The sequence below is a fragment of the Zootoca vivipara genome, chromosome 10, assembly GCF_963506605.1.
Source record: "Zootoca vivipara chromosome 10, rZooViv1.1, whole genome shotgun sequence".
Lineage (NCBI taxonomy): Eukaryota > Metazoa > Chordata > Lepidosauria > Squamata > Lacertidae > Zootoca > Zootoca vivipara.
This window is the reverse complement of record NC_083285.1, coordinates 32,070,999-32,089,643: the sequence shown is the minus strand read 5'-3', so window position 1 is coordinate 32,089,643 and position 18,645 is coordinate 32,070,999. Positions and strand designations below refer to the sequence as shown.

General features: G+C 41.2%; 1 protein-coding gene across 1 annotated transcript in view; it reads right to left on the bottom strand.

The window, feature by feature from the left end:
* The window catches only part of OTOGL (otogelin like), a 90,647-nt gene that overhangs the window by 45,325 nt on the left and 26,677 nt on the right, over positions 1-18,645 (bottom strand). The window contains exons 21-25 of the mRNA XM_060279428.1: positions 17,848-17,922; positions 16,306-16,358; positions 14,766-14,928; positions 12,590-12,697; positions 11,803-11,941 (exon numbers count right to left, since the gene is read on the bottom strand). Of these exons, the coding sequence (XP_060135411.1) occupies positions 11,803-11,941; positions 12,590-12,697; positions 14,766-14,928; positions 16,306-16,358; positions 17,848-17,922 (538 nt within the window). The remainder of the gene's footprint in view (positions 1-11,802; positions 11,942-12,589; positions 12,698-14,765; positions 14,929-16,305; positions 16,359-17,847; positions 17,923-18,645) is intronic.

The window sequence follows — 18,645 nt, the reverse complement described above, 5'->3', positions numbered from 1 at the left end:
TGTGTAAAAAATAAGAAAGGCTGGGGAGGTGTCAAACAGCAGATCTGAAGTGACACACACAACCATTTACCTGTTGGACACTTGCATGACTACAGGTGATGACACTGACCACATAATTTTAATTACCAATTAACTAATTTTATTACTAATTTAATTAATATTATTACTAATTAATTAAATGTGTGTGTTGCCTATGCTGAAGCCTCTGAGCAACCTGCAACATGGGAAATGGGACATACAATTACATAAGAATGTCTATATTTATTTAACCCCAACATGTCTGCCGAGATGACAGATCAACCAAAATATAACTCTTGTCAATCATATGAGTAGACAAATTGCCTTATGCTGCCATTTGCTCCATCTAGCTTAATTTCTGTCTATCCCAGCTGGCATCAGCTTTCCAAATTCACAAGCAGTAGCCTTTCCTGGCCCTGCTACTTGAGACACTTGAGTTATTGGAGAGAGAAGGTGTGCCTTTCTGTGTGCAAAGCATGTGCCTCTCCACCTTTTTTATGCTGGCTCAATGATGCTATGGCAAAGAGTGAAAACACACATTACTATAATGGGTAATTACATCTGGCCCCAGCCTCACTGCATACAGTGTTACAGGAACTTATTGATAGTCTAGACTTAGCCAAGCGACAACCAGTATGTCAAAAGGGTGCTCCCCTGAGCATCGGCCACAATAACCAGTCTAGTCAAGCGAACAGGGATTTGAAGAGCATTACACCCCAGAATCCCTGGATATCTAGGGGGACAACAGCAGCATACAGTGCTACATAGAGAGGAATAAGCATATTTCCATGAGGCTGCAACAGAGGGAAATGAGAGCTATTCCATCAGCTCTGTGGAGAGAACTGCCTTTATCTCTTTTTCTTCTGTCATCTAGGCATTGGTTATTCCATCATCCCATTTCCATCCTGGCTATTTACTATAAGAAGTGCAATTTTCAGAACTGGTGGCTGAGTTTACTTTGTTCTTCCTCCCTCCCCATCCCTTTTTACTTTTTATCCTATCCTTTAGACTAAAAGCCAGTAGGCAGAGCCTGTCTTCTCTCTCTCTCTCTCTCTCTCTCTCTCTCTCTCTCTCTCTCTCTCTCTCTCTCTCTCTCTCTCGTGTGTGTGTGTTTGGCTGAAGAGCACCGTAAAAATACTTTAAGTAAATGAAATTCAATTTTAAAAAGCCATCTTTGCATAACCACTTTCTGGAGCAGAGCTACATTTACCTTTTAAGGTAATACACAAAGCCAGGAAGCATCATGGTCTGCCATGTGAAGTCAACTTACACTGATAGAAAACAAAAACAAAATGCTCCCCCGCCCCACCCCCATAAGCCTTGCTCCTGTCTTCCCATTAAGTTACCAAAACAAGCCTGTTCGTACTTGGTATCAACTTCTTTGGGATAGTGGGGTGTTGCTAAGCAATGGATAAACAGGGACAGAAATCTGGGCAAGCAACCAAAAACTCAGCAAAGGGCCTGCATTTGCAGAAAGCAGTATATCATAAGTTGACTAAATAATGAACTTTATACCCTTTGGATGGAAAAAAAAGTAGACTATCAGAAGAACTAAGGGTCACTATTTTGAATTTGAAGGTAAACTAAACTGTGATTTCTGTCACATCAGCCAACAAACTATTACAAGTATGCCCCAAATCTTAGCTTAATAATGAATGATATCCAGCTAACGCATGCTCAGAGTAAACCCACTGAAATCAATGGGGCTACTTTGAATATGACTAACGCTGGAAATCACCCAAGGGCTTTCACAATCTAATGTCATTATTTTAATCATAACCTCTCTCTCTCGAGAGAGAGAGATATAACACCCCAACACCCAAGCTGGCTACAACATTCAGAATTAGAATATGAAACAAACAGTGGTAAGCTAGACCTGCAATTGCAGCCATTGAAAACACTGAGGAAAAAACTGGCAATAGTACAAAAGGGATCCATCCAATATCTCATTTCTTCTACAACCGAAAATGAATTATTTTCATTTAGTGCATACTAATGCTCACTAGGCACTATGTGCCCTTTTGTCTCTTGAATGATGGAAGAGAGTGTAGAGAGAAAGAAATTCCACCCCCCCCAATCTCTTTCATCATACTAAACCCTTTGGAATGGCTGGCAGTAGAGTCAGAACAGACACCTACTCTCCAACACATTGAAGGCAAAAACCAGGACGCTAGCTTTCTGTTTTTTCTCACAAGAGGACAACAGCCATTTGGGGCACTGTGATCTTGTATGTTTCCGTGCCATGATTTCCCCCTGAAAAAGTGCTTTTGGTTTGAGGTGGAAATTGTGGTGCAAAATCAAGCAAGTTCATGACTCCCCAAGTTCATGACTCGCCCTCTCACGAGAAAAAAATGAGATGTCCCAGTTTTTCTGGGACACTTGCAAAGAGTATGCAGACAGGATGAAGTACTTCATATAAAATAATTATGTGCCCTGGGAGCTGGAAGGATGTTAGGGAAGAGAGTACTGTGCCAATATCACTGTGGTGCCACAACTGACATAATTTCGGGCGGAGGAAGATACTGTGGTGCCAGATAAGTCAAAGAGATATTAAATAAGTTACCAGATCTGCTTACACATGCATCTTACAGAAATATAGTTCACAGAAAGATCTTTACTGGAGACAACTGGAGGCCACAAAGGTTCCTGGTTAACCAACCAATATGAGAAAATGCAATGCATAAAAAATAACAAGCTACGCACTAAAAATCACTTCGGGTCTATGATAAAATTCAGGTATTTTGCCACCTGCTTCATAATAAACTTATTAGTTCCCTTCCTTGATGAAGAGACTCAGAAGGGTCTGTCCAGAAAAACAGCTCATGGCTGTGTTGTACTATCCTGCTGTTGCAATTTCACACATTTTATTGTGGTGTTTTTAATTATTATTTTTAAAGCCTGCTGCAATTTATCAATTTATTACTTGTCACCTGCTGGGTATGAATACAGCAAATAACATGAGATTTTGACTATGTGGTTGTTTATTTGGCCATTTCCCTCAAAATGAAAGAAAGGCAAGGGAAAACAACAACCCATAATTATTTAGTTATTTTCCTTGCCGTTGCAGATGACAAGCTGTGCAAAGAGCTCCTAAAATAATTATGGTATATAAAGAGGACTTTCCATAAACAGCCATGGTACGAGCAGAGTTCTTAGCAGCTGTTTTGTCTTTCTACAAAAGATTTCTGCAGCATTCTCATTCCATAAATAGGATAAAATGGACATTCAATGACTCCTATAAAAGTGTTTTTAAAAAGGATGGGTGTGTTGAATGAAACAACTAATAAAAGACCTAAAGCTGCTCTTTGATTTCAATAAAAACTCTTACTAATGATGTAATGTGGAAAGACAATTAATGTAGTTTTTGAAGAATACAACTACTCCTATAAACAGTTCTCTTTTGTGTCATTTATTCGGTTTTGCGCCACTGAGTATCAGATTTGGCATTTTACTGGGTTACATTGCAGCAATCCTTTCCTAATTAAAAACATGATAGTCCCAAGATTAAGGTTTGAGAAGGCTCGAGTATCCATTACCAAGTGATATAATCCCTAGCAATGTCCTACTGTTGGTATCCATGTAGCACAACAGGTGAAGATCTTGGCATTTTTCATGCCTTTGCAAAGTCACCTATATGAGATCATCTTACATTAAGAAGCATACCCTGTCCTCTATTTCTGTTTCATGTCTATACACACATTCATGAAGTGTTGCTTTTTTCTGCTTTCGTGATTTTTTTTCCCTTTTGGTCTCAGGTAGAATGGAATGAAGAAAAGAAACGGAGCAGGGGAAAGAAAAGAGGAATTATTACTGTGCTTGCAAATGATCTGAAATCTGTTATATACTGTTTTTTAATTAGTATGGTACAGATCTATTTCTTTTTATCTCTGTACAAACAAGTTCCATTCCCGTAATCTCGTAAGAGCCTATGCATTTGCTTGGCGGGAAGTTCCACTGAAATCAGTGTGGATTCCTGAGTTAGCTAATAGACAATTCAATCCACGACTCAAATGTGGAATTTAAAAGCCACAGTGAACATGACAAAAGAAAGCCCCATATGTATACATCTCCATTTGGGCTGCATGCTCTATGTTCATTTTTACTGCTCTGAAAATATCTCTTCTTCGGCATCTGACTAGCAGAAAAGGCAACACCAGCACATGCTTTTCCTGTATTTCATTTTTCTCGAGCTGAAGACAAAACAGAATTCCTTTAATTGTAAGCGATGCTATGTGCTGAGAATAGGGCAAGGTTAAAGTCTTCAGAAACTGAACAGGGTTTAAGCTGCTGCCGAAGAGAAACCAAAGCCGAAGTTAAATGTGGCGAAAGCTTAAAATGCCAAGAAGCTCCAAGTGAAATACTCATTGAACATTAACACAGAGCTACACTGGGTGCAGGTTGCACAGAGTGTAACCATAGCTAAACATCCAAGCAGTAAAGTAGCACGGACATTTCTCATCCTTCCATAAAAGAATATAGCAATTTACTGGTCAATTGGATGGCCTGCAGTACAAGGCAAAACATGTACAGTCGTACCTTGGAAGCTGAACAGATTCCATTTTGGAAGTCCTTTTGACTTCCGAAACGTTCAGAAACCAAGGCACAGCTTCCAATTGGCTGCAGGAAGCTGCTGCAGTGCAGCCAGTCGGAGGCTGCAGAAGAACATCCAAAAGAACGTTTGCAAACCGGAACACTCACTTCCGGGTTTGCAGCATTCAGGAGCCAAAACGTTCGAGTGCCAAGGCATTTGGCTTTCAAGGTACGACTGTATACATTAAGGTTGTTACAGCAGCAAAACACTGTTACTTGTAGCATGGTTCCCATGAAAGATACTTCCTAGGCTACACTGCAAAACTTTGCAACAATCGATACTGATTATGATAAGGGCTAGAACAGAGAGTGGCTATACATGCACTATTGACCAGCTAACCAACTGGTGAAGTTTAGTAGATGATTAGGAAGTATTTCTCAATATCTATTCATAATAAAAGTGTCAAAAGGCTTGGGCAGAAGCCAGTCCAGCTTCTCTAGGGAGGGAGTTCCAGAGTCCGCTGGCAGCTACCAAGAAGGCCCTCTTCCATGTCCCTATGAAGCATCCCTGGGTAGAAATAGTCTATCCTGAGACACAAATGGCTGGTGCAACTAAAAATCCAAATGGTAAATTGGTCCATTGGAGAGGGATTGCCTTTTACTTAGTTCAGGGCCTGGGGAGAAAGGGACCTGCTCTGAAAGAGTTCATGGGTTAGTTAGGCAGGGCAACCTGATTTGATTTCCTGAGTAAGAATTCAAGTAAGAATTCAAGAAGGGAGTGGGAGATTGTTGCAGTTGTAGTAATATTAAAAGACACTCTAGGGTGAAATAGTATATCCTGACACTAGGTTTAAATAAGACTATTGAATAAGGTTTTCAAGTTCTCTGTAAAGTTTGTTTGCCTAAGTCAAGCTTAAAAACCCTCAAGGAGTGTAATTAATTTTTTTAAAAGTCTAGATTTGTTCCAGAAGTGCCTCTTTGTAGGGGGATAAGTGGGCATAGGGCATCCTTCAGACAAATATAACACTTCATTATAGTATAATAAAGAAACGATACCACAAACAGTTAACACAGACCTCTCTAGTGTTGTTAAAAGGAAGAGTTGAAACTTTTAAACAGCCAGAAAATTGGTCGCATTACCTAGCTCTCATCTTTAGTGAAGGAGTCTGTTACAAACAAGCTCCTTTCTCCAGGCCCTGTTGTCACTGCTGAATGACTGGACCCCTTTCAAAAGAAGCTACAGTGATTGTATTGCATCATCATAGCTCTCCCTTCTTCTCCTGCCGTTTCTGGGGATAGCTCTTCCTGCTAATCTGCACAATTTAAAAGAAGCTCACTGAAGAACAAAACTTGAGAGCATTTACTGGTCTGAAGGAGCCAGGTGTATAAAAGGTAAATGAAGCTGAAATTGCTTATCTGGAGTAGATTCAGTCAGAAGAACGTAAATTCAGTGCCAATTGTAATTGGATCTTCTGCCTGCTGGAGAAAGGTTGAAGAAGTGGAACAACTGGAAAGAGTAGACCAATGGGAAGAAGAAAGCACACCTACGATAAATGCAATCACCAAATGAATGGACCGCCAAGTCAACTCAGCCATTTTAGGAGGACTGCACGCAAAATATATTATGTGCTTGTTACAAGTTTTTATATATTTTGAGGATAGCTGTGTTAGTCTGCTGCAGCAAAAACACCAAGTCTTTGCTACTTTAAGGACCAATGAATTTATTATGACCTTAGCTTTCATGGACACATCATCAGGTGCTTGCTATCTTCAACTGGTAGGTCTTCCTTTGTCACCAACTTCCAATTTTCTCTTCACTCCTGCTCATAGCTGCCAAGTTATCCCTTTTTTTTAAGGGAAATTCCCTTATGCTGAATAGGCTTCCTCGTGAGAAAAGGGAAAACTTCGCAGCTATGCTCCTGCTATATACCACACTAAACTAGCCAGAAATTGATCTATGTCCCAATTAGAGGTAAGCCCTTAGTACTGAAACAGAGCTAGCAATCCAGGACACTGTGGCCGCCTGCCTTTAAGGAGCTGCACCAACTACCAATATGTTTCTGGACCCAGGGAGAAAGAGAGGGAGAAGGGAGGAGAGTCCTTCACCATCAGGCAGGTCTTGGCAGCACCTCACACTCCTGTTGTCCTCCTTTTCGAGGTGGATCATGCAGGCTCTGAGGTAGATACCTGCAAGGGCCAACTTCCAAGTATCAGCTCAGTCTATGTGCTTCATTTGACCTCCTAGCAGCTCAAGCTGTCATCACAGTGTGATAAGAGACCAATACACACACACACACACACACACACACACACACACACACACACACACACGGCTATTTTTCCTGTGCCTACAGAGCGTTTGGCACAAAGGAAATGCACAGCATGAGAGGAACTTAAATTCTCTATTTGGCTACAAAAAGTTGGTTGGCATGAAGGCACATCAATCTGAAGATCTGCCCAAAGGGACAATTGTACTGAAAAAGCCAATTATCCTGTGAAAACAGTATTTCTTCTCCAAAAAATTACTTAATAAAGGCAAAATTTTAAAATAGCTGGATAAAGAGAGATAGAGGTGGAACCAATATCTGTTTCAGAATCTTTTGTCACAATAACCTTTACTCTGAAGTAATAATGATTGAAGCCATAAGATCTTTGACGGCAGGAGACTATACTACAGAGCTTGTCAGGGACACCATCTAATCCTGCATGCTAATTTATGTTGCAGATCTCAAACCTAGCTTCTGCCATGCCCAGTCCTGACCCAGAGCCAGATACTGACTGACAGAATATGTTGGAGGGGGCATGACAGTTTTCACAGATTGCAGAATGTGCAAACATGCACACACACATTCACTTTGCTGTCAACCTCCCAGTCTTCTTAATGCACACAGGTGGAGCTTATTGAACTTTAATACAATTGCAAAGCCTCTTTTGTACAGCTGGATGTCCTGGTCCATAAAAAAGAGAGCAGATTAAACAAAGTGCATCAGATACCAAAAGGCTCGTGGCCAAGTCAAGCTACAACTGCCAGGTAAATGGACTGGCCCCAACTACAAAGCGGAGAAATGAAGACAGAAATACAGGTCCAAATTGCCATTAAGGAAATCATCCTTCTAATGTAAAGCAATGAGTGAAGCAATAATACTCAGTTGAAAGTCTCAAATATTGCATTTTGATACTTAAACCCTCTCCGGTTCATACCAGAAGCCTAGGTTATTTATTCCCACAGCAGAAACAGTTTGGCAGGGGAGAAAGTTCTACAACTAAAAAAATAAATGCCTGCATTCTTAAGCTCAAAGAAGCCCTTGCTATTTCCACACAAAATGTAAATCGTTATTCTCTTGCAATCTGCACCCCACAAGGCTGTATAGTCCTTCATCTACTGTTGAATAATTGTTACACTTTTATTTTACCCTTTCCCCCAGTTTTGCATACAGGACCCCCAATCTGTCCTCACAGCAACTCTTTCATTTAAGTTTATCTACATAACAAATCATAATCAGGTAAGATTGATGGGAATTGTTATGTACTGAGCTGAATCGTAGAACAATAGGATCCAGAATCAGCAGTCTGATTGGCAACCTAGTGGGCCGGTGGCGCCAGACCAGACAGCCCCGGCACAGCCAGCAGCCTTGGAACATGAGCCAGAACCAGAACCCCTGACATAGCTGCCAAGTTATCCCTTTTTTTAAGGGATTTTCCCTTATGCTGAATAGGCTTCCTCGCGAGAAAAGGGAAAACTTGGCAACTATGACCCCTGACCAAGGAACACCCCAGACCACAACGCACACGTGGGCGGCCAGCATACCTTGGGGACTACAAATGCAACCTCCCGGGCAGGACTGGAACTTAGAGGGGAGGGGTGTTATGTACTGAGCTGAATCATAGAACAGTGTTTCCCAACCAGTGTGCCTCCAGATGTTTTGGGACTACAACTCCCATCATCCCTAGCTAGCAAGACCAGTGGTCAGGAATGATGGGAGTTGTAGTCCCAAAACATCTGGAGGCACACTGGTTGGGAAACACTGTCATAGAACAATAGGATCCAGAATCAGCAGTCTGATTGGTCCGCAGGAGCCACCCAATCCAACTCCAGGTGGAAGTGAATCCGCAACCTGATTGGCCTGCAGGAGCAGCCAATCAGGCTGCTGGCAGAAGTCAATCCACAAACTGATTGGCCCACAGGTGTAGCCCTGAAGTAGCCAATCACGCAAAGCCCATTGTGTAAATAATGTATATAAGCAGATGGTTTTGGGAAAAGGGCATTCTTCTCTTCTTCTCCTGGATGACTAAGAGCTGAATAAAGAGCATGAAATTCACTCTCGACTCCGAGTATATTTCAGGAATCCATCTAAGGATCTCTAGGAATCAGTGGGCGAAGTACCTTGATTAGGGAATTTTTAGTTACAGGTGGGTAGCCATGTTGGTCTGACGTAGTCGAAACAAGAAAGAGAGGGAGAAGGGAGGAGAGTCCTCCACCATCAGGCAGGTCGTGGCAGCACCTCACACTCCTGTTTTTCTCCTTTTCGAGGTGGCTCATGCAGGCTCTGAGGTAGATACCTGCAAGGGCCAACTTCCAAGTCTCAGCTCAGTCTAGCAGCTCAGGCTGTCATCACAGTGTGATATTATATATATATATATATATATATATATATATATATATATACTTTTTTTGTTTCGACTAGGGATTTTTAGTATTCCTTAAGCAGTAGAAATGTGGAATTCCTTGGAAGTCATGCTGCTTCATATTTGCAGTGTTGACAGAAAGTTTTAAGAAGGTCTCTGAAAAATTGTACACATCACTTGGGAAGACAGGCGAACTAATGCCAGTTTACTGGAATAAGCAAAGATCAGCAGTGTCAAAGCAATGATTCTTCAACATCAACTTTGTTGGACTGGTCATGTTGTGCAGATGCGTGATTATTGTCTTCCAAAGCAACTACTCTATTCCAAACTTAAAAATGGAAAGCGTAATGCTGGTGGTCAACAAAAGAGGTTTAAAGACTCTCTCAAGGCAAATCTTTGAAAATGTAGTATAAACACCAACAACTGGGAAACACTGGCCTGCAAGCGCTCCAATTGGGGAACAGCCTTTACCAAAGGTGTCATGGGCTTTGAAGACACTCAAACTCAGGACACAAGGGAGAAATGTGCTAAGAGGAAGGCATGCTCGACAAACCCTCACCATTATCAACTCCCACCCAGAAACCTATGTCCCCACCGTGGAAGGACATGTGGATCCAGAACTGGCCTCCACAGTCACTTATGGACGCACTGTTAAAGCTGTTTATGGAAGACAATCTTACTCGGCTATGAGTGATCAGGAAAGAAGAAGAAGAAGAAGAAGAAGAAGAAGAAGAAGAAGAAGAAGAAGAAGAAGAAGAAGAAGAAGACGAAGACGAAGACGAAGACGAAGAAGAAGAAGAAGAAGAAGAAGAAGAAGAAGAAGAAGAAGAAGAAGAAGAAGAAAACTTAGATATGGTGAATGCCTCAGGTTCACCCAACAGGTCTCATGGTTCAATAGAGATTTCAGTCCAGGTCTTCTTGGTCTGAGACACCATCCACTGGAGCCTACAATTTCTGGCAGGCCTCATCGGCAATGCAAAAAACTGTCAAGTTTCTGCTGCTTTTCCTGAGGAAAGGCACCTCTTTGTTAAGCAGCATCCAATAATTCTTTCCCACCCCCAGCTGGGTAGGAGAGAAAGAGTCCACTGGGCGCTGCTTCCCAAGCACAGAATGACAGAGTTTGTGCTATTGGAGGATATTCAGGTAACAGTATCCAATGCTTTTCTCCACTTAACTTTCCTGATCTAAGCAGGGAAGACCAGCATGTGGGTAGGGTAACCGCTGTGTGGCTGAGGTTTGCCACATAAATGCTAAACAACTCTGAAGCCTCAAAGCCAGATATGGAATTAGTGAGATGCTTGAGATCACTATGAAGCTGCTAGGACCACTGTGCCCACTTTCCAGATTCAAAGTTAGGAGGAAGACTAGCTGTTGATCTTGCTCTCCAGAAGGCAATGTCACACTCACTGTGGTAAGCATGTTTGTTGAAGGTTGACTATCTACCTGGTCTTCCACACTGGCTCTCCTTGACTAATCATGTAGTAGGCCAATGGAATAATCACTAGTTTATGTAGGAGTTTTGCTTAATTTCTGGCCTTATATGATGGGTATATGATACATGGTCCTGCCACCTCCATTTGTATGGAGAATTTGCCTCCCCATCAATGAACCCCTAGATCAACTAAAAAGGTCCCTTACGACATAGTCTGAGAATACCTAGTCTAGACTACAGTTTGCAAACTTCCAGTAAGGCCAGAGAAATCCTTCAACAGTCTCGTACAGTCCAAATCCTAAGAACAAATTAGCTATTATGAAACATCAGATCGTCCTTTTTTAAAAAAAGCCGAAGTCTGAAAAGGAGTCTAGGTAGGGCTAGCATTGCACCTGTCTAAAAAATAACAAGGCTACTTCTAAAATCGTGAATCTACACAGGCGGCGTTTTCATCACCCGTGTCATCTTGCTTGTTGGATGAAAGGCTGCAGGCAATGTGCCACGAATCTTGTTTTTGTGAATGCCAACTACTCTCCTGAACTTTAGAACTCCTCATGTCCCTGGTAGAATAAGTGGCTTAATATGAAACACTTGTGGCATGTGACCAGGGAATTACCAAAATGCAGTGAACCCATATGCCTAGTAAAGGATGGGAAAACATTTTTTAAAATGTTTTCTCAGCATTCATGTTGACATCTCAGAAAAAGAGACACAAATTAGGCTCATGTCTCTACAAATCTGTGTCCGCTAAATTGCTAGGGCATCTAGCCAAGGATCCTTAGGAATTATGAGTGTGCATGGCTGTTAAGGATCTCTGTTGGAGAATTCTAATGTAGTAATCTGCAGCCGGAATTCCCAGCAGTGCTAGCAAACCAATTTTAAACTAGTTTATATTTGATATATAGGCTTAGCCGAAGGCATAATATATTCCTAGGCTATATAAATATATTGCTGCATATACAATATCTCTAACGTTTGTAATTGAACAGACCATGTATTCTATTATTATTACTATTATGATTATTAATTACTTATCCTTCGGCCCAAGATCCCAGGGTGGGTTTACAACAATTAAACACAATGTTAAAAACAACTTACAATCACAGAAATAAGGTGGGTCTTCAAAATATACATCTCAGATGTCAAAAGCCAGGGCAAAGGGGTGTATCTTCAGCATTTACCAAATGCCTCCTTACCTTTACCAAGTAAGCTTGGCAGTCACTGACATAATCATACTCTAGTCCATCAAAGGTGTAATAATGCCGGTCCCCATAGACTGTGCAAACAGCAGGACAAGGATAATATGTGCAATTAAATACCCCACGTCGACAAATACTGCAGAGGAGGAAAAAATGAAGGCGTTCTGATTGGAGAGCTTTTACGAGTGGAAGATGAAAGTGGGACACTCTTGTCATGAAACAAAAAACATTAGAGAGAGAATTTATAGCAGAGAATGTATAGTTTCTTGTATCATTTATATGGGGCCACAAAAGGACAAGTCTCTGCTCCAAAGAAAACAAAATCTGTTCCGCAGGATTCTTCTGCAAATCAGCACACGAAAACATGGCACATTTTCATAGCTAACAAGTCTGTGTCAGCCACATTAATGGAAATGTGTGCCCTTAGTGGCACTTTAGAATATGCAGTTGGCTGTGTTTGCTATATTATAGCTTGGTATGAAGCGAACAAGCACTCCACCTTCCCCTTTCCTCTAGCATGATCACATGGGGGAGTTTAGAACCATTTGACAATTTTAATATATATCTTATATTTACTTATAATTGGGTGGTATATAAATTTCATAATAATCTATTTATTAAAATACTATATGATCTTTCAACCTCATTTATTTTAATAAATAATATTAAATGTTCTTTTTAAACATACATGAATTAGGGAGCATATCTATGGTCAGACAATCTTATCTGTAACACTAAAAATAATTATAACATTAAAAACCGCAGTGAAATACAAATTGCTTACCATGTGTAACAAGGGGTAGCTATCACTTCACCTGACAAATATTCCCAATCTTTCCAGGTACATGGGCAACTGTCGGGCACGTAGCATTTTCCTTTATGCTCTGCCATCCTTCAAAGAAACAAAACCATGAATTCAAAACAGAAATCTACCTTCAGTATATGCAGTCACAATGATGCTATCGCATGAATCAGAAGACATCAGCTCCGTGCCAGATAGTGGTTGTTTGAATGATATGCCATTCAATAGTATGGTAAACTTAGTCTGCCAGACATTTCAGCATTTGCTATAACTTACCAGTTGTGATCTTTAATAACTGGTCTATACAATTTACCAAGCAAGACTACATGGACATTCATGGACTTGCACACTTACTTAGTAGTAAATGGGGCTTCCTTCTCAGCAAACATGCACAAGGCATTGTGCTGCCATATATATTTCAGCTCACTTCCATCATAGTTTTCGCACATATTGTAACTACAGATTCGTACTGCTGCTGGCAGCTGAGAGTTTGCACCTACATGCTGTTTTCTTCACTGTCTGCTTTTTCTCGGAGTAAGAGGGCTGTGCTGGTGTTAGAGATGGAAGTCATTCCATTTCCCAAATAATCTAATCCTTGTCTACTGCATTATTACAAAAGACAGAATCATTCTCTGATGCTTCTAAATGTGTATATGCTCAAAGCCTACCTTATTGCCATAGATACAGATGAGGATTGATGCTTTTGAATTATGGGGCTGGAGGAGACTCTTGAGAGTCCCATGGACTGCAAGAAGATCAAACCTGAAGCTGAGGCTCCAATACTTTGGCCACCTCATGAGAAGAGAAGACTGCCTGGAAAAGACCCTGATGTTGGGAAAGATGGAGGGCACAAGGAGAAGGGGACGACAGAGGACGAGATGGTTGGACAGTGTTCTCAAAGCTACCAACATGAATCTGACCAAACTGCGGGAGGCAGTGGAAGACAGGAGTGCCTGGCGTGCTCTGGTCCATGGGGACATGACTAAACAACAACAACAACAACAACAACAACAACAACAACAACAACAACAACAACAACAACAACATCCTTGCACAGCCACATACCACACAACATTTAATTCTATCACTAAAAGCTTGGAAGTTGGAAGGAAAGCTGTATTTCAAAATACTGATGGGAGTGAATTCTTTCTGCAGCTAAAGAGGGGGGAAATGTTTCCCAGTGCATCAAACAGGAGCACTGCAGCACTGGAAAATTAAATAGGGCTGAGGTGTCAACAATATGCAAATGCCCAGATGTGTGACTCCTTTTCACCTGCTCCTGGGAAGGCAGCAGATGTTCTGAATCAGTGCCTAAGTGCAGTAATGAACTGGATGAGGGCCAATACATTGAAATACAATCCAGATAGATGAAGGAGCTCTTAGTAGGTGCTTCGTCTGCCCAGTTGAGTGATTTTCTACTTACACTCACCATAACGGAGCAGTCTTTCAGTTTGGGATGCCCTAGATTCGTCATTGTCGCTGGAGGCACAAGTGGCCTCAATGGTGCAGAGTGCCCTTTATCAGCGTAAACTGATATACCAACTGCGCCCTGATCTGGGCAGAGATAGCAGATAGCGTTGCTGCCATTAGCCATGCTTTTGTTATCACCTGCTTGGATTACTGTAATGTGGGAATGCTTTTGAGAATTGCCTAGAAACTTCAGCTGTTCCAAATTAAAGCAAGATGGGACTGCGCATTCTGACCAGATCAGATCAGTACTTTACCAGTATTTACTAGCTCCGATACAAAGTGCTTGCTTTAACCATTAATGCACTGGGTGGCTTCAGGCCAGGTTATGACCTCCTCCAACTTGGACCTAAAGATCCTCAGATGCAGGCTGCTATGCAGAGAAAGGGCATTTTTGGCAGTGGCACCATGATTTGTACTTTATGGTTGGTTTTGATCTGTCTCTCCTTGTCTTTTATATGGTTTTTAATTACCCAGAAGACATTGTTAATTGGGTAGTGTGCAAATAAATAAATAAATGTTCCAGTACTCTCTGATCTAAAGGAAACCAAAACCTCTAAGCTCTAGTCCTGGAAACTTCTCACCATCTGAGGAGTTGAGAAATGTGTGACAGTATTAGCCAAAGAAAGAAAAAATCAAATCCATAGGTACAATTTCCTTCTCCATTACTCTAGATCTCAGAAGCACTTACCCAGGGGGACAAATGCAACCACTCACACAGGGTGGAGATGGTGCGCAGGTGAAGTTCATGGCAAGGTTCGCACAGGAAAGCTCACAGTTCACTCCAGCAGATGGCAAGCCAGGCACATGAGACCGGCAGTCATAGTAGATCTTTTCTTCAGGGCACATGGGAGCTTCAAATTCAAAATGCAAACTACATGAGATCAGCATATGCTTAACTCTCCCTTGAAATCAAATACACTTTAAAGTACTTAATTTTTGCCAGTTCATGCCCTAATCTTTCAACACAATTCATCAACAGCATATTCTGCTAAATACAAATGTAACATTTTCTTTACCCTTCAAGTGGTTAAATTTCTTTGGTCGTTTCGGCGTACATTTTCTGAATGGATACAGTCTGAAAGCATTCGGGATTGCCAGAATTTTGCAAATCAGTCATGAATACAGACACTTGATATCTTAAGCTTTAAAGCAGCGCTCATTTCAAGTGCTGATCAAAAACTCTCTTATGTGTCAAAGTATGTTTTTCATGTGAATGTTGCAGTATCAGTTTCTTAAAAACATGTTAAATTGTTGATGGATCTCTCTCAGCCAAATTGGGATATGTGAAACCATACAATATTGCTATAGTAGGTTTAAATGTTGGAGTAATATGACTTATACTTTGCTTTTTATTTGATGGAGTTAGTAAAATGTTTTTTATACTTCCTTGACAACCACTTGCAATTAATTCTTACAAGTGTTAAGAGTTTTCAGAAATGTTCTATCCGTACAGAGAGTACCAAAGTAATTAACATATGCTGTACTTGTTCTCACTGAACAAAACTGTGCAAATCTACCCTCACTGGATCAAGTTTAACTTTGCAGCAAAACTTCAAAAGTGCTGGTCAAAAGCTAATATTTCAAGTGATTCTATTCAAATCCTGTATCCACCAACGTGTTCCTTTGAAAACACAGGGTAGAATTCAACAACATGTTAACATGATTGTTCTGTCACTGCAAGCATTTCCGCTTGCCAGATGGAACAATCTTCCCTCCTATCCTCCACACCCTGTGCTGGGGGTTCCCCCAACACTCCAGAGTAGATCTGGGGGAGCTGCAGGGAATGTATGCAGGGAGCAAATGGGGGAAGCAAGTCTTTGTGTTGGCTTCCTCTAGCACACTAGGTTAGTTGATTCCGGCCCCCTTTTTCCTGGTCCAAAACTCTGAATTTTATTGATGTTCTTTGACATAGGACAGGCTTCCTTAACCTCGGCTCTCCAGATGTTTTTGGCCTACAACTCCCATGATCCCTAGCTAGCAGGACCAGTGGTCAGGGATGCCGGGGATTGTAGTCTCAAAACATCTGGAGGGCCGAGGTTGAGGAAGCCTGATCTAGGACAAAATGGGGATGAAAAAGAATGGCTATGCAGAACACTTTCAGGTGAGCAGGGATTCAAATTAAACTCCCTTCCTTATAACATGCAGTCCATGAATCTATACAGAAGAAAAAAGTGACCGAAAAGCATTTTAGAACTCCTTTGCTCAAGAAACTAAGGGAATTTTGTTACCTGGAGGAACTTCAGCAGCTTCTGTGCATCTCATTGTTCCATTTAGACACTGGCTAGTCAGTGCACATAAAAAACACATCATAATAATTTAATATTAAAATACAGTTTTATATAGCAGAATAACATTGTTAGTCATATAATGCAACTAAATGCAGTATAACTTACAGATGCAATAAGCATGACATTCTAAACATCGAAATTGTCTGACAGCTGAGGATAACATAGATTGGTTAGATGGACGATCAACTTGTACTTATTGCTTCTTATACTAAGCATGTAAGGCTGCATTCACACAGCAGTTTATATCATTTTCATGACTTTCCCCCCTAACTGTTAAGTTCTGCATTATAGCTGAGCTTTCACATGACATAAAAGCTACTTCTGGAATTATAGTGGAATAAGAGCTGGGCCATAAAGAAGGCTGATTGCCGAAGAATTGATGCTTTTGAATTATAGTGCTGGAGGAGACTCTTGAGAGTTCCATGGACTGCAAGAAGATCAAACCTATCCATCCTGAAGGAAATCAGCCCTGAGTGCTCACTGGAAGGACAGATCTTGAAGCTGAGGCTCCAATACTTTGGCCACCTCATGAGAAGAGAAGAGTCCCTGGAAAAGACCCTGATGTTGGGAAAGACTGAGGGCACAAGGAGAAGGGGATGACAGAGGACGAGATGGTTGGACAGTGTTCTTGAAGCTACGAACATGAGTTTGACCAAACTGCGGGAGGCAGTGGAAGACAGGAGTGCCTGGTGTGCTCTGGTCCATGGGGTCACTACTAAACAACAACAACAACAGTCCAAGCTGAGTGATCTTTTCCATGTTATTTGCATCCAGAAAAATCCATTTGCAAATGAGTGCTAAACCTGCACTGTATTCCATTATAGTTGAAAAATGGAATAAACTTCAATGTGAATGCTGCCTAAGTCTGATAAGCTTATCCTCTCTCCTAAGACAAAGATGTCCAAGATCTGGGAGAATTTCTCCAAAACCCCACTGCTAATTGTGTCCATACTGCAGTCTCACAAGGCCAAATTGGCATGTACGTAAACTGGGTAGAGCATGAAGTCTACACGTCCACAAGAAACTTAAGCTAAATTCCTACTTCTGCACTTCGTACAATCACCTCCATATAGTGACAGCCATCATACATAGAATAGGTCATGTGAATTGGTCCTCAATGCATCAAACAAGTAAAGCAGTTCAGAGTTTATAGAATAGTCTGTATTGTTCCTTAATATATCACAGGTTTACTAAATAGAAAGTTATCAGTGGCTGGGGAAACCCAGCCAGATGGGCGGGGTATAAAAAATAAATTATTATTATTATTTTTATATATAAAAACTCAGCGAGGAGCATGCAAGACTAATTTGGGGAAAGGCTGCTAAAATTTAGATACAGTATAAGTAAAGCAGCTCCAGAAACAACTGATCATGCACCGAGAACTGCACATCCAAAACAATATGTACAACTGTCAGCCTGCAAATCTACCCCCTCTGTAAATTTGAATGAATTAAAAAAAAACCTCTTAGAGTTGGTTCTTACCATGAGCCTGATGGCGTGGGTAGAATTTCCCCAGGCTGAAAACTTCTGCCTTTATAGTGGCATCTGCAACTAACCCTAATAAAAGAAAGCTTATGAATTCCATTATAGTATACTAATATAGCATTACAGAACAGAAGGTGATGTATAATTCATACACCATATCCTAATTGTTACAATAGGCATATCCTTTGAAGTCATCACTGACTTGCTCATTAATAACAGTACAAATTTTCCTTCATATTATAAGGTAAAGGGACCCCTGACCATTAGGTCCAGTCGTGACCGACTCTGGGGTTGCGCGCTCATCTCGCATTATTGGCCGAGGGAGCCGGCGTATAGCTTCCAGGTCATGTGGCCAGCATGACAAAGCCGCTTCTGGCAAACCAGAGCAGCACATGGAAATGCCGTTTACCTTCCCGCTGGAGCGGTTCCTATTTATCTACTTGCATTTTGACGTGCTTTCGAACTGCTAGGTTGGCAGGAGCTGGGACCAATCAATGGGAGCTCACCCCGTCACAGGGATTCGAACCGCCGACCTTCTGATCAGCAAGCCCTAGGCTCAGTGGTTTAACCACAGCGCCACCTGGGTCCCTTTTCCTTCATATTATACTAGAACTTTAAATATTTGATTTTGTGTGTGTGTGTATCCTTAAGTTCTAGAGAAAGGAGGTTTTCTTTCTGTTCTCAAGAATATTATTGGCATTAATACAACTATTGATTGGTGGTTCAGTCAAATGTTACTTGCATGCGTACTTGGGAAACGAACAGCCACTGAAATGTTGTTAAACCAAGAACTAG